The sequence below is a fragment of the Zingiber officinale genome, chromosome 5A (genome assembly GCF_018446385.1).
Source record: "Zingiber officinale cultivar Zhangliang chromosome 5A, Zo_v1.1, whole genome shotgun sequence".
Lineage (NCBI taxonomy): Eukaryota > Viridiplantae > Streptophyta > Magnoliopsida > Zingiberales > Zingiberaceae > Zingiber > Zingiber officinale.
This window is the reverse complement of record NC_055994.1, coordinates 78,282,004-78,296,860: the sequence shown is the minus strand read 5'-3', so window position 1 is coordinate 78,296,860 and position 14,857 is coordinate 78,282,004. Positions and strand designations below refer to the sequence as shown.

At 37.1% G+C, this 14,857-nt stretch overlaps 3 protein-coding genes across 5 annotated transcripts; 1 reads left to right on the top strand and 2 right to left on the bottom strand.

The window, feature by feature from the left end:
• Nucleotides 1-4,585: 4,585 nt before the first annotated feature.
• On the bottom strand, nt 4,586-5,207 carry LOC121982925 (40S ribosomal protein S16-like). The gene has a single exon (XM_042535927.1). The coding sequence runs from the start codon at nt 5,162-5,164 to the stop codon at nt 4,727-4,729; it is 438 nt and encodes a 145-aa protein (XP_042391861.1). The 5' UTR covers nt 5,165-5,207; the 3' UTR covers nt 4,586-4,726.
• A 323-nt stretch (nt 5,208-5,530) lies between these two features.
• On the top strand, nt 5,531-11,262 carry LOC121980676. 2 transcript variants are annotated; one of them, XR_006111646.1, is made up of 12 exons: nt 5,531-5,778; nt 5,865-5,952; nt 6,200-6,299; nt 6,405-6,478; nt 6,581-6,652; nt 7,587-7,664; nt 8,330-8,451; nt 8,779-8,851; nt 9,602-9,663; nt 9,732-10,112; nt 10,761-10,855; nt 10,949-11,092. XR_006111646.1 is itself a non-coding variant. In XM_042532820.1 (12 exons), exons 1-12 carry the CDS (start codon nt 5,693-5,695, stop codon nt 11,141-11,143), a joined length of 1,431 nt encoding a protein of 476 aa, XP_042388754.1. In that variant the 5' UTR covers nt 5,532-5,692; the 3' UTR covers nt 11,144-11,262. The 2 variants fall into 2 exon arrangements, 1 of the variants encoding a protein (XP_042388754.1); XM_042532820.1 differs by having other exon boundaries at nt 5,532-5,778; nt 10,756-10,855; nt 10,949-11,262.
• A 504-nt stretch (nt 11,263-11,766) lies between these two features.
• Nucleotides 11,767-14,234, bottom strand: LOC121980675 (F-box/kelch-repeat protein SKIP11-like). Of its 2 annotated transcripts, none has more exons than XR_006111645.1 (3): nt 14,073-14,234; nt 13,862-13,948; nt 11,767-11,785 (listed from the first exon to the last, which is right to left on the bottom strand). XR_006111645.1 is itself a non-coding variant. In XM_042532819.1 (3 exons), the coding sequence occupies exon 3, from the start codon at nt 13,589-13,591 to the stop codon at nt 12,356-12,358; it is 1,236 nt and encodes a 411-aa protein (XP_042388753.1). In that variant the 5' UTR covers nt 13,592-13,683; nt 13,862-13,948; nt 14,073-14,234; the 3' UTR covers nt 12,235-12,355. The 2 variants fall into 2 exon arrangements, 1 of the variants encoding a protein (XP_042388753.1); XM_042532819.1 differs by lacking the exon at nt 11,767-11,785 and adding an exon at nt 12,235-13,683.
• Nucleotides 14,235-14,857: the final 623 nt, after the last annotated feature.

Sequence of the window (14,857 nt, the reverse complement as noted above, 5' to 3'; positions counted from 1 at the left end):
GTAATTTTCTCCTATTCGCATCATGGCTTCACCTGATTCAATATCAATTTCATGTTTTGCTTGATAATCCCTTTGGACTGAAACAATCCATTGTTCTAGATATGTGTCATACATTTGGGGATCATCACATTCTGCTATATTTAATAGTACAGAGTTTTTTTCAAAATAAGTAATTTCTGGTGGTCGTCTTTTTCCTATTGTTCTAAGTAATGGATTATTATTGGTGTATGGAGCAATCCTAGTTCTTGGGGGATGCCCTTGGCCATAATCCCTTGTCCCCATGGAACTTTCAGGATATTGTGTGGCTAATGGAGGTATATTTAAGGGCATTAGCCCAGATGGTCGAGATGTCCCTGATGACTCAGCGGGATTCATAAGATTTATTTGTGGGAGTTTTCTAGCAATTATATTCTGATCATCATCAAAATATAGCTCCCAATCCCATTCTAATCTATGTAATTTTTTTTCATTGTGTTCAAATTCTAACAATTCTTCTGCGTTTTTATGGGATGTTAATTCGGTAGGAGTATACATGTATTCGTCTAGGTCATCATAAAATCCTTGAAACTCCTGACTATTGGTTTCTTCAAATATACTTTCAATATTCATTAAATTAAAGTTTTCTCCTTCTTCTTCTTCTTCTTTTTCATCTTGAGAAATAGAGAGTTGATAGTCATTAAACCTGACTATTGTTCTTCCATGCCTATTTTTGTACATAATAGATTCTTTCGGTCTTAATGTTCTTTGTTGTGTATGGAGGTCTAGGTTTAGATTCCAATCTAATCCTGCTAAGTTTTCAGAAGAGAAATCCTTTGGTTCCAAAAAGGATATCCCTTTTGATGTTAAGGCCTTTATAATAGAATTTATTTGGACTTTGTAACTGTTATTAATTTGTGTCATTATTTTTCCCAAGAAGATTATGTCAATTTGTATGTTGTTTCTTAGAAAGTTTCCATATCCTTTTGTCTGAATGTTTATTTTGATATGTTTAATAAAATCTTCTATAGTCATATTAAAATTTGGACAGAAATATGTTATTCCAAGGTTGTTATTCATATCTACTTCTATAAGGCCAATAATTGCCTGTTCTGTTTCTGAAAAACAGGAATCATAGAGGACTAAAAATACTTTAGCCCCTATCCTTTTTCTTGTAAGTCCTCTAAGTCCTATTACCAATAGTCCTAGATGTATATACTTATGCCTTCTTTGTGATAGTGCCCTTGCTGATTCTATAGTCATGAGAGTCAGGTGTTCTTCTCTTCCATCTGGTAAATGTAGTGGTTGTGTCCTATGATGTCTGTAAAGTGCTGTTGAGAAATTTAGTAATCCTTGGTTATATAATCGTCTTGGATTTAAAGTTGTTAATTGTCTATCTGAGAAAGTGACCATATTACTTTCAACATCTATTAAGTCTTCTAATTGATATGTACTTGTTGAGGTACTATTTCTCCCTTGCGTTATGCTATTATCTAACCAGGAATTAGTATTTGCTTCCATTTGTCCTCTTATTGTTTGTGAGAAACCGGAAAACGGCTCTGTTCTAGATTGTATTTGACTCATTGTAGGTTAAAAATTTATATTTTTCTGATTTCTTTCGAGAGATTATGGCTCCAGTAGAGAGCTTACTTAAATCTTTTGTTATAGTATTGATACTTTCATATAAATCTGTGGTCTTAGATGTATTTTTAATTTGAGCTTCTAATTGTAGTAGCTTGTTATCTATTATTGTGAGTCTGTGATGTAAGGATGTGAGTAATGCTAATATTGTGTTATTTTGTTGAATAAGAACTTGGTCTCCTGTTCCTACTACTTCAAGTCTACAATATCCGGTTTCTGATGTCTTAGCAAATTGTTTGGAAAATTCTAACGCCTCTTCGTAGTAATTATTTTCAAAGTGCAGTTTGCTCATTTATATTTAACTTCCTCAAGGGTTTGTTGTAAGTTATCTAATTTGTTTGCAACTAAGTCGGTGTAGGTTATAAGTATCTCCTTAAGTTGTACTAGTGTGTCTAGTGAGTCAAAGCTACTCACTTCCTTATTCCTTAAATGTCTTTTAAATAAGTTATCTTGAGATTCTTTTAGAAAATCTAAATTTTGTCTGATATTTTTAATTTGTATATTTTGTTGTTTTAATATTTCGGTTATTGTTTCTAGGTGTAACTCTTGTTGCCTTATATGATCTTGAATTGTTAAGAAAATCTCTTTGCTATCTTTTAATTCTTAATTTATATATGTGATTAAATTTTTTTAATTCTTTTCCCATTCAACAATGCCGACTCCTCCCTTTTACTGTGCTTCTCCCTCGTGCTCAATTTTTTCACGCTAACATCTTCTCCCTCACAACAATGTCGACTCCTCATGTCGCCAGCGCACCACGAGTTAATTTCGATCGGTACTCGAAGAGTATGGAATAGTTATGAACCATCTTCATGAAAAGGAAACGAAATTGATCAACACCGGAGGGATCAACGACCAACTTCAACCCCAATCTCCACGACACGGTGTCACACCGCCCCATGGGCCGGGCAGGATCCATCACATGGACCGTGTGGCAATGTTGACCACGACAAGCTCACTAATGTTGTTAGAGGCAAAAAAGGAAGACGCCTCCAAAGGTAACGAGGAAGTACAGGTCCTCATCGGGGGCAACAACCGCGCTTGTGATGGGGATCTTGAACCATCGGCCAAAGCGGTCATTGAATCCACATAGTACAAAATCCCTAGGGGGCCTCTTATTGTAGATGAAGAGTCATCCACCGTTACAATCGAAGCGCCCCTCATAGAGGCAGCGAAAGTCATAAGCGGACATAAGAGAGAGTGCCTTGGTACTTGAAGAAGTTTTAGGAGGGCTAGGCGGAAGATCTCATGGAGGAGCTCGGAGGGGAGAAAGCAGAGGTCGACAACAATGACGTCACAATCAACGTCCCTCATAATTTGCTCCTACTCATCTCGAAGGATAATTTTGGAAAAACAAAAAGTATTGATAACCCCAGACTTATGGAAAACCTAAGGGTGCATTTGGTACGCACGTTTTCTATTTTCATTTTCTGAAAAACGCACATTTTCTTAAAAATGATGTTTTATTTGCGTTTTTCATGCTTGTTTTCTAAAAAAATAGCTAGCGTTTTCTAAAAAACATAAAATGACAAAAAGTCGTTTTCTGTTTTCTAGAAAACACGTGTTTTCCATAAAATGAAAATGGAAAACGTGCATATCAAACACACCCTAAGATTTCCAAGGGTTTTTGATTCAAGATTATGTTCTCTGACATGGTGAAAGCATTGCATTACCAAAAAATCACTGATTACTTAAACCAAATAAGGTTATCATTGATAACCTATTAAGATTATAAGTAATAACCCCCAACCAAATACACACTTAAAGTTAAATCATATATCTAATAAAAACTCCTCCAACTCCTCCCATCCCCTAATCACTTAACAATCGACTATAAACTGACTTAGAAACGAATTATGAGAGACATCTGAATAAATATAATCACATTTTACTACAATAAATCTAATCAACTTTTGTTACAATACATCCATAAAAACTTCCCCAAAAAATATCTTAAAAACTTTATCCCAACAAGATGCCTAACTGAATAGAGGATATTATATTTGTTATAATAGAACTATCTATCAATTCTAGTGGATTAGAGGATGACAAATTTGTTACAATAAAATTGATCTATCAATTCCCGACTGTATGGAAAAAAAAAATCCACCTTCCAACTAAATTGGTTACAAACTCACCTTAAAATTTATCTCCCGTTATATAAGATAGGCGACAAACTCTGAAGGACACTTAAAATGAATGTATTATTTTTTACTATAATAAATACTAAAACTAATATCTTAAATTCTATACTCTATTATATCAAAATACTTTTTATCAATTTTTCATTAAAATCATTTTAAAATAATTATAAAAGTTAATAGGTAGCTACTCGAATAGCTTCTATAGTTGTTGTAACAATTACTGCTAACCACAATAATACTGAAAATAAAAAAAAAAAACATCTTATATATTGTGACAATTATTGGCAAATGCTAATAATGAATATTTTAAAAATAAAACATCTAATGAGACAACTTTTTGAATTTTTTTTAAAAGGGTATCCATTTGATGTTTCTTTTAATTTGCCCTTTTGATTTCAAAAAGGGTACCCTATTTTGTTTATTTTAACAATAATAAAATATTTGTCTCCCTTATTTATTGGACAAAGAAAACAAGAGACAAACGCTCTACAGATCGACTAAGAAAACAAAATTGTAACCTAAAAATACTTCCATGAATTATTAAGTAAGAAAACAAAATTGTTACCTAACAATACTTCCATGAATTATCAAGTGAGAAAACCAAATTGTTCCCTAGCAATGCTTCCATGAATTATCGATTAATTATAAATTTGATTACAAAATACAAATTTCGACTTAATTCCTATTCTATTCTATTACAAGAATCAACTATCCTACTCCTTTTCAATTTAATTCTCGGGTGGAATACAGGTCAATTATGAACACAGAGAAATAACTAGAACACACAATTCAGAATCGAGGAGCAGATAAAAATAAACACTGAGTGATCTTAAAAATAGCAACTTTTAGTAATCATCCGGTTCAAAATCGAGAGTAATTACGCTTCGAGAGCAAATCCATCGCATTGGACAACAAAGGGAAAGCATGCAAAATAGGAAAAGCATGAAATAGCAGACCGTGTCCATCTAACGGTACGACTTCTGGAACCGAGCGCGAGCACCCCGACCTCCGAACTTCTTGGGCTCGCACCGGCGTGGGTCGGCGACGAGCAGCGTCCTGTCGTAGCGGACGAGGATGTCCTTGATCTCCTGCTTGGACTGCTCGTCGACGTACTTCTGATTGTAGGCGACAAGGGCTTTAGCGATGCTCTGGCGGATGGCGTAGATCTGGGAGGTCTTGCCGCCGCCCTTGACGCGGATGCGGAGATCGACGCCCGCGAATCGTTGCCGCCCGAGGAGGAGGATCGGCTCGAAGGCCTTGAGACGGAGGATCTCCGGCTTCACCAGCTCGATGGGAACGCCGTTAACCTTGATAAGGCCACGGCCGCGCTTGCAGTGCGCCACTGCCACAGCTGTTTTCTTCCTTCCGAAGCACTGGACTGACTCCGCCGCCGCCGCAGCCATCCTCGCAGCAGATGGTTCGGAATCGTGAAACCCTAACCCAAGAAATGAGATGGCTCTCGGCCAACTCTATATATAAGGCGAAGCCTTGATTCGAATGCCAATGAAAACTACTGGGCCAAATGCCCATTTGGCTGAAATCCATTGGAGCCCAACTAATAAGAGAAAATGGCATTTTGCTCCTCCTAGTTTACTTATTTCCTTTTTTATCTTTCCAAAATTTGGAAGGTTATATATTACCCTAAACAACTTATGAAATATAAATAAAGTACCTCTCTTCTCTCTTATGTTACAGGGCGCAGTTTTAATCTTCCCCAAGAATTTGACGATATTTCATTCTGCTCCTCCAAGTTTTATCAATGCCTATGAAACCCGCGACGAATTTGCCACGGTCTGCTCTCTTCAAAGCCCCAATATTCCAAAACGTGACGAAAACCTAGCTTCAGATCGAGTTTCCAGAAACAAAATCGAAGTCTCCATTCTGTTGTTGGCGATCAGTCGCTGGATCGTGGTCGAATCCGGTGTCAGTTGATGGCGAGGAAGCCCAGCAGCAGTTGCTGCGCCATCTGCGAGGGTTCAAATCTTGCATCAATTTGTGCTCCCTGCGTTAACCACAGGCTAGTGATTTCTTTTGAACATCTTTGATATGGAGCTGGATATGGGAAATTGTCTGTATGTAGTGATATAATTTCGGAAATTTCAGGTTAAACGAGTACAGCGCTCTGTTGAAATCTCTGAATACCGTCTGTAAATCTCACTATTCCAAGCTGGACGATTTGCTCGCCAAGAAGGTTAGCCTTCAAACCTGTTGTCTGTGGCGTTTTGACTTTGTATTGTACTACACTAGTGACTTTCAATTTCAAATTTCCCGAATGGTACCACTGTATTTTCATCTCGTTTGAAAAAAAACTTTATTTCGCTCAATTGTTTTTACTAATGGATTTTTCTTCGACAGAGCATAAACTTATCTTTTATGCTCTTTCTTTTAGGTGAAATTTAAGTTTATTTTCGTTAAATGTTTTGCTGTTTGTGTTTTAGAGGAAAGCAGATCAGCAGATTAACTGGAGAGCGGTGCAAAATGTGGAACTCAAGAAATTGAAGGAACGGCTAACCTACTTGAAGAAGAAACTTGCTGAAGGTTTGTTTCTTTGTAGGTAATGCAAGTTAAAGCATCCCTTCTTGGAGCAAGGATGCTTCATTATGTTGCTGTCCAATTTTCTTGAAACTTCTATTGCTCTTGCAGATAAGGCTAAAGTTTCCAAAGAATCAAATGATCTGAAGTTGAAATACGGTTCATTGGAATTAGCATTTTCTACAGTGAGATAATTTTACTTTTATACTCTTCCTACACTTATTCGTCCTTTGTTCAATTGTATGCTTCTAATATGTCTGAACTGTTGTTAATTATTCATGTTTTAGATGAAAAACAAGCAAACAGAAGTATTAGATAAACTCAGAAGTGATCTTATGTCCAATCAGCGGCTGGTTGATGTAAGTATCATAACATTTAATCAACTTTTGCATTTATATTACTGGTTTCTTGAGTTATGGCAAGGGATTAAAATATATAAGCATACTATATAACCTTCTAAACTAAATGCATTAAGTCTTTTCTATTTTGTTGTTTTATTACTTTCTTTTAGACTTAAGTAGAGTAAAGATAAAATATATAAAATTTAAATTTAACAATATTATATGTAAAAAGATAATTGTTAAAATAGGAGATGGCAAATTGTCAGTAACCAAGAAGTTTTAAATATATAGGATCATTTTTGCAGAAGGATGAAATGGTTAAGAGATGTCTTATATAGAATACAAGCAGGATAGTTAAAATGAAGGAGAATGTAAGATGTTCTTTGTGATCATAAAGTACTTCTGAAACTTAAAAGAAAGTTCTGCAATAAGGCGGTTAGACCTATTATATTACATAGAGCTAAATGTTGGGGTATGACTCGTGCACACAAGTAGAAGATGAGAGTCATGGAGATGAGAATGTTAAGGTGGATATGCGAACATACGAGTATGAACAAAATAAGAAATGAGAATATTAGAGAAAGTCAGGTCACATCTATTGAGCTAAAACTCTTAGAAACATGTTTAAGATAGCACAAATATATATTTAGATGTCCAATAAATGCTTCAGTTAGATGATGTGAAACTATGACAAATACACTTATTAAATGAGGAAGAGGAAGACCAAAGAAAACTTGGTTAACAATAATGAAATAAGATAAAATTTATTTAAATATAAATGATTATATAGTATGTTAGAGCCCAAAAGCATTGAAGGATCCATATAACTGAGCTCATCTAGTGAGATAAGGTTTGAATGTTGTTGTTTTAGTTTTTTCTATGTTTTATTCTTTTTCTTGCCTAGTTTGGTCTAGCTGACATGAAAGCACTGTGTTTTTTTTTTTTTTGACAGACGGGCATCACTCCTGAATGTATCCGTCGTCAGGCAGTGGTAATAGAAAATATCTGTAAGCTCTTTCCAATGTGTAGGGTAAGTTCCCTCTGGCTTGTTTACATAATGGAATGTTGTTATTGTTGTTGAATAATATTTTTCATTTTATTTTTCTAGTAGCTACACTCGTTCATCTTAGCGTTCTCTTATCCCTAGTCTCTGCTGCATTGACATTTTTTGCGTGTGTGTGTGTTGCTTCCTAACGACAACCCAATATCTTTAATCCATAAAATATGGTGGATAGTAAGTCAACACTCAAGATTTGTTCTTGTGATTCCAAGTGATCATTTACATAGGTTTGGATGGAAATAAAGCTGCATATCCATATCAGATACTAGATGACATTTTTGTTAGTTGTAAAGTGATTTATTTGATTGGATGAAAATATTGTATATAATTTGGCTCACTTTCCTTTGATGATTCTGCAGAATGTATGTTTTCTTAACAGCAAGCAATTTTTTCTCAATAACAACCAATATTTGCTATTTTATCCCAGATACTGTGTTTTAGTTCACAAATAAGAGATCTTTGCTGCTTTGCCTAAGAAATGGTTTCTATCTGTGTATTAACTGACTCTATCTTCTTTCTGATTATTTCTGTTTAAATGATTTGAGCAAATAAAGACACACTTCTTTTGTTGCTATAGGACGAATAGGATATACCAAACTATAGAAATGCCTGATGATGTTTTATTTAATTTTCAGGTGAACCCAGATAAAATAAAAGATCGATCAAATAACATGTCCAACCAAATATGCAATGCACGCTTACCTAGAGGGCTGGATCCACATTCTGTTCCTCCTGAAGAGCTTGCTGCTTCTTTAGGGTAACTTCTACTTGCCTATAAATTCTAGTTTTATTTGCATTGTTTATTCTTGTTTTATAGGATTATCTACCATGGGAAAACTTATGTCATAAAGTTTACTTGGATTTTTAAAAATCATATCTAGAATGCTTTATCATAGAGTCCTTGTACATATTAAATCTTGGCACACGACTGCTGCATGATCTTGTCTTCTTGCAGGCTCGAAATGATCTTAATTTATCTAACTTTAAATACTGGCACCCAGTAAATGGTTTATGAGCATTGTTGAGTTGGCACTTTCACTATTTTTCTGTAATTACTCTTGGGTATTGTCTGCATTCCAAACAGGTACATGGTACAATTGTTGAATCTGATTGCTCCAAATTTGGCAGCTCCTGTTCTTCATAATTCAGGTTTTGCGGTATGCCATTTTTTTTTTATTCTAACTACCAATAAGTATGGCCAAGGTATAGGAATTATATAGATCAACAATGAGGTCTAATTAACTTTATTCTAGTGTCATGATTCAAATCTGAGAACCGGTTAACCTTTTTTTTTTTTTTTTGAAATTTTAGCTAACATTGGATAACTTGTATATGATTTTTTATTTTCTTTTTCAAAGTTAAATTTATACCTGAAATACTAATTACCTTGCTTCAGAATATTTTGGCATTTAGTTTTATTAAGGTAAGTGGGCCAATTTCCTAGGGGGGAGCAAAATAGCTAGGGAAATAAAGGAGTGGAAAAAAATTGGAAGAAATGGATAAGAAATATTTCCATAGTTTGTGAGGAAAGAAAGAGGAAGGGAAAGTTTAAATTTATAAAAATTTGTTTTAAATCAAAAAATTAATTAAGTTAATGTATTTTAAGAAAAGGTGAGTCATTTTTGTGCACAGAATTGCTTCGACCTGATTTGGGGAGAAGCAATATGTGAACAAGCTAGCAGAAATCGCCGGAAATAACTCTTATGAACATTTTCCTAGGCTCATTTCCATCCTTTCCTCTGTAGAAAACAAAGAATCAATTTCCATCACGTATTTTTTGTTAGTTCGGATATTGTAGCATATTTGCAGATGCATATTAGTATTCTCTTTTCTTCTGACCCAAAGAAGTAAACGAGGACACTTTCTTTAGCCAATATTAGACTTATTGGTTCAGATGCCTTTTACAGGGTTCCTGTTCACGGATATGGCAGCGAAACTCGTATTGGGATGCTCGCCCATCCTCACAGAGGTACTACATTTCAAGGAGTTTTCAATTCCATATTAAAATATATAACACAACAGAGTTCTAATGTGCAGCAAGGAATATCCTCTTTTCATACCACGTCAGAATTTCTGCTCTTCAGGCGGAGAATCCTGGTCTGATAGAAGCTCCTTGAACTTTGGTGTCGCTTCAGTAGAATCAGAAAGAAGACCGCATTTAGAGAGTTCCAGAAATAGTAGTTTCAACTATTCCCTTGCCTCTCCACATTCCCTTGAAAATCACACGGATCTGCAGAAAGGAATTTTGCTGCTCAAGAAAAGTGTGGCGTGCATTACAGCATACTCCTGCAATTCCTTAGGTCTAGATATACCTTCAGAAGCTTCTACTTTTGAAGCCTTTGGTAAATTGTTGTTCATTCTATCTTCTTCAAAAGAATTACAGTCGATCAGAAACTCTTTGAAAACAGCAAGCTCAAGGTGTGGCTTTTTGCACTGATTTTTAATTTTTTATTTTATTTTGTGACTATGGATAGTTGGTTATATAAATATATTGGTTATATAAATATATTCACTATCTCCTATTTATGGAACTTACTGGACGAACTTTGCTATTGTTGCCTTGAGAATATGCTGTAACTAAGTTATTCGATACCGACATGCAGTCTTAAACTGATTAGTGATGCAAACTTGGGTCATAGAAAAAAATTTCGAATAGATTGGAGTATCATAACTTTAAGTAAAACTAATGCTGATTTTGAACCTTTTTTTTGGTAATTTCAGCAATTTGCATAGCTCATAGGATTCTTGGACCTGCCCAATTTCTTGGCTAATACTGCACTGATCTTTTGTCAGTTTAAACCAACGTACAAATTGTCTGAGTTTGCCACATATGAGTAAATCAAGAGTTGGTCATTGACCCTTGTTTCTATTGACCTATATCTAGAAACACAGAAATTTCGGCTATACTAAACTGATATATTTGCATGATAAAGTGCTCTTTTGTTGTTTGATTCCTTGATGTTGTTTTGGATTCAACTCGTTGGTATTTTCTTCTTGCAAATTATCACTTCTTGTAATATCTTTTCTTGTATAATTTTAATGTAATTTTATTGTATTGCAGCACAGAAAAGCAAGCTCAGCAATTGAAGAGATCAGTGTGGAATGTTAGCTCGAGTGGCAGTTCTTCAAATACCCTGGCAGAGAGTGAGCAGACGATAACGGTGATCCCTATTCCCTAGTTGCTTCTAACGTCGCTGCGCTTTACTCGTGCAGTAAATATGACATCTAACAGTTTGTTTTTCTTTGCTGATCAGTCAACCGTCGATGATGACAACCTCCAAAATCCCGATTCGAGTTTTATGTTCGCAGCTGTGATGATCAATAAGTCGGAAAGCATTGTTGAAGGGTGGAATATTATCGAGCATCCTACGCTCCCTCCACCCCCATCAAAGACCGAGGATGTCGAGCATTGGATGCGAGCTATGTTCATAGATGCCACAAAGAAATAGTCTTTGCTCATTCGCACATTGACATATGCAAAAGAATATTCTCAGATGGATACTTGCAAAAGAATGAACAAAAACCGCTTAAGGCAAAGGAATAATAAGAAAACAATTAAAAGGGTTCATATTCTCTTTGTTTTTTGTTTTTTGCCCCATTAATCTTGTGCTTTCGTTTCTTATATCTGATAATCCTCTTTGTGCTAAAACATCATGATTTTTTTTCCCATTTTTCATTTTCAGTAGAACTGGACAGAAATAATTCGAAAACCTTTATCGATCTAATCTGACTGAACCAGCCATTGAGTTCAGTTTTGAAAGCACTACTGCATTTAAAGAACCTAAGAATAAGTCTCAGCTTTGGTTTGTTAACGAATGATTTTTTTAATGGGAAATTAACCTAAGAATATTAAATTAATAGGCCATCTGCTATGAGTATTTCCGATCACCTGTAAAACTAATCATATTGAACGCTAACTAAAAAAACACTGCATCTGGAGACTCAAGCTTTACTGGAGCTCTGCAATCTCAGTGCACCACTTCGTACTTGTTGATGGTCCATCATCAGCTTCTATGCTGTACTTTGGCCATGGACTCTTTCCTGGCTCGAAAACCATAGATGATGCTTGCAGTTGCAGATCCATTATCTCCCTGCACCCAAACACTTTTCACCTCTACCCTTCTTCAAATAAATGGACTGCAATTAAATAAATTTTTTTAAAAAAATAGCAGCTAATTTTATGCTGCTCGTCTCCATCGCATTCAAGTTATCATCTAGATACACATAATTTGATTTTTAATTATAATATATTTATAGATATTTTTTTTCAAATAGGACGTGCAATCAAAAAATGATACTGGACTTCTTGGTCGTCCGTCACGAATGTTTCCTGATTTATCATGATGACCGGTGAAAAAATTCTGTGAAATTTATCAATTTTTTTTAACTTAAATTATAACAGCAGAAGAAAAGTAGCTTCAACCAATTCTTTTAGCGGCAACATTAGGAAAACACTTCACTCCATAAGTTTCACTATATGAATGTTCTAAGGCAGTCATTCATTCATTCCAATCTGTGAACTGATTTCAAAAAATCTTAATAATGTTAAAGTGATGCAATGATTTTTATTTTATTTTTTTTCTTTCAGAAAATGATCACATTGATGCTCGAGAAAGAGAAGTTTCAGTGTGCATTCATCATCCTTCCATGATTAATAGAAATCAACAGCCCATGACAGCACAATTGAAAACAAAGTCACCGGACTGCATGACGGCAATGGTGTTCCACTCGGGAGGCCCTCCGTTTGGGACCCAAGAATTCAGCTCGATCATCCCTCCGCGAAGCCCTCGGTGCCCTCCGATGACGAGCAACCGCTGGCCGCATCCTCGGAAGGCGATGCCCCAGCCATTCATGGAGTAAGACCTCTCAGGCAGCTTCCCCAGTGTTTCCCATGCGTTATTCCTCTTGTTGTACTTCACCACCATCTTGTCTGCGTATCGAGCTGCGTAGAGCTGATTGCTCACCACGGCCACGAGAGGCGGTGCACCGTTCTCGCCGATTAGACCGTCGGACATGTTTGGAATCAGCCGCCAAGAGCTTCGTTTCATATCGTACTCTTCGCCGCACGTCAACACCTCCCTTTCGTTGGCCATTCCACCAATGACATAGAATTTCTCATCCATGAACACCCCTGAACACAACTTCCTCGCTCGATTCATGGCCGGCAAGGACTCCCAAGTCTGCGTCTCCGAATCATAGAGCTCTGCGGAATTCAGAATCTCACGGCCATTGGTGCCACCGGCTACAATGGCCTTCCCCCCACGGCTAGCCGATCCAAACAGACATCTCGGTGAGTTCATCACAACTCCCGGACACCAGGAGTTGCTCAAGATGCTGTATCTCATAACAACATAAGAAGTCATCTCGCGGCCGAAGACGAGGAGATCAGTGCCGACGGCGAGTGACTCCTTGTCGGAGAAGGCAAAGGTTTCAGTAGGGCTAGCCGGCATCGGAGGGACCGTTATCCAGCGCCGGCGGTAGGGATCAAACGCATGCCACTGGAGGGCAGTGCATGAGAAGTAGACCCAGTGCTCGGCGATCCCCTGCCGGCGCCGGTGCTCGTAGGCATCCCGAATCATGGAGCGGAAGGCACGGCTGACGGATGCAACCGCGCCGTAGTCCGACCGCGACAGGAGCAGCAAACAGCTCAGGATCAAGTCCCGCGTGAGCCTGTTGAAGGCGCTCGGATCGTCGTCGTCGTATGCCTCAAGTCGGTGCGACAATTTCTTCCTTTTGCTTTGATCCTCCTCTTCCGTCGCCATTTCTTCATCCAATTTTTGCCGTTTCTTGCTGTTTGAGGAATCATGGAATGGATAAGCCAAGTAATGCCAATTGGATTCCTGGTCAGAGCTGCTCTCAAAAACCCTAGAGATCAAACAAGGGAGGTCTTCCAACATATCTGCAAATCTCAGACCAACTGATAAAACCTAATTCCAGTCGAGAACAGCTTCAGATCCCTATTTCCCCTTTCCGGACATGATTCACTGGACTGAAAAAGAAAAAGGAACCCCACCCCAACCACTAAAGATCCAATTTTTATACTTCAGACATCAGAAAAGAGGGGGGAAAAAGGAGTTTTGGATGGCGAAAAATCAACCAATGAATCTCACGATGGGTAAAAATGGAAGGGAGAGGGGCGAGGAGACATCCGGAGTAAGAACTCGTACCGGAAATTTAGCCACAGAACAAAAATTTCAGCCGGAAAGATACGGCGTTTTCTCACAAGCTCGCATCTTCTCCGTCGGAATCGGCCCCTGGGATCAAAAACAGAAGAAAACACTCGGATTCAGCACGCCCGGGACCAAAAAAAATTGCAGCAAAAAGGGCGGAAACAGATGGAGATCTCGAAGAGGAGAAGACAGAGATGGGCATGCTTACGATCGGTGTGATACCGCCGGCGAAGAGAGCGGATGAGGACTGGACGAGGAGGAAACGAGGCCGGTTTTAGGCACTAAACCACCATCGTCTTTATTCTAACGAGCAATCCGCCTTCTTCACCAAGCTCCCTTCGTCTTCTCTACCCCTTTTTATTTCCTAAATTTTGGGTGAAAAAGAAACTTTAAAGAACACAATCAGACCCCTTATTTTTGCCAAAATTACTTAACGAAACTTCTTATCTTAAATTTTTTTAAAATACTCCGACTAAATTTTCTTCCTTATTTAGTTGATTCGTTTGCTAATCCAATCAATCCAATCCACAGCGACACATACTTTTACTTAGGTTGAAAATAGGGATGATAATTTTCTTCCTGGATTCAGGATATAGTGAGAAATTTTTAGAATATCAAATTTATCATGATGATGATGATGATAAATTTGATCTGTATTATTAATGTTATAGAAATAATTCAGATATGGGAATGATAAATTTGTCCCTGTCACATCCTATTATCATCCCTAGTTGCGAGGATGAAAAAAAAATTGATAATTCATGTAGTTAGATTGGACGGTGAGACTACTCTTTTATCACTGTTCTCCCATCTAACATGACTTCAATTTTAACTTGTGCTCTGAAATGATAGGAGGTTATTTTATTTCATTGAAAAACGATTTTGTGGACAAGTAATGCAATGGGACTTCAAGAGGGGGACTAAAGACATCATCGGTGTAGCAATTTATCGGTCCACTTTCAAGGTTTTGAATCACTAAAATTTAAGAGGGAG

Excerpts from the sequence above, each read along its gene's own strand:
- LOC121982925 (XM_042535927.1), bottom strand. The coding sequence starts at position 5,164 with ATGGCTGCGGCGGCGGCGGAGTCAGTCCAGTGCTTCGGAAGGAAGAAA.
- LOC121980676 (XM_042532820.1), top strand. The coding sequence starts at position 5,693 with ATGGCGAGGAAGCCCAGCAGCAGTTGCTGCGCCATCTGCGAGGGTTCA. Across the intron at positions 6,300-6,404 it reads GAAGAAGAAACTTGCTGAAG|ATAAGGCTAAAGTTTCCAAA; the intron begins GTTTGTTTCTTT and ends TTGCTCTTGCAG. Across the intron at positions 10,856-10,948 it reads AGAGTGAGCAGACGATAACG|TCAACCGTCGATGATGACAA; the intron begins GTGATCCCTATT and ends TTTGCTGATCAG.
- LOC121980675 (XM_042532819.1), bottom strand. The coding sequence starts at position 13,591 with ATGTTGGAAGACCTCCCTTGTTTGATCTCTAGGGTTTTTGAGAGCAGC.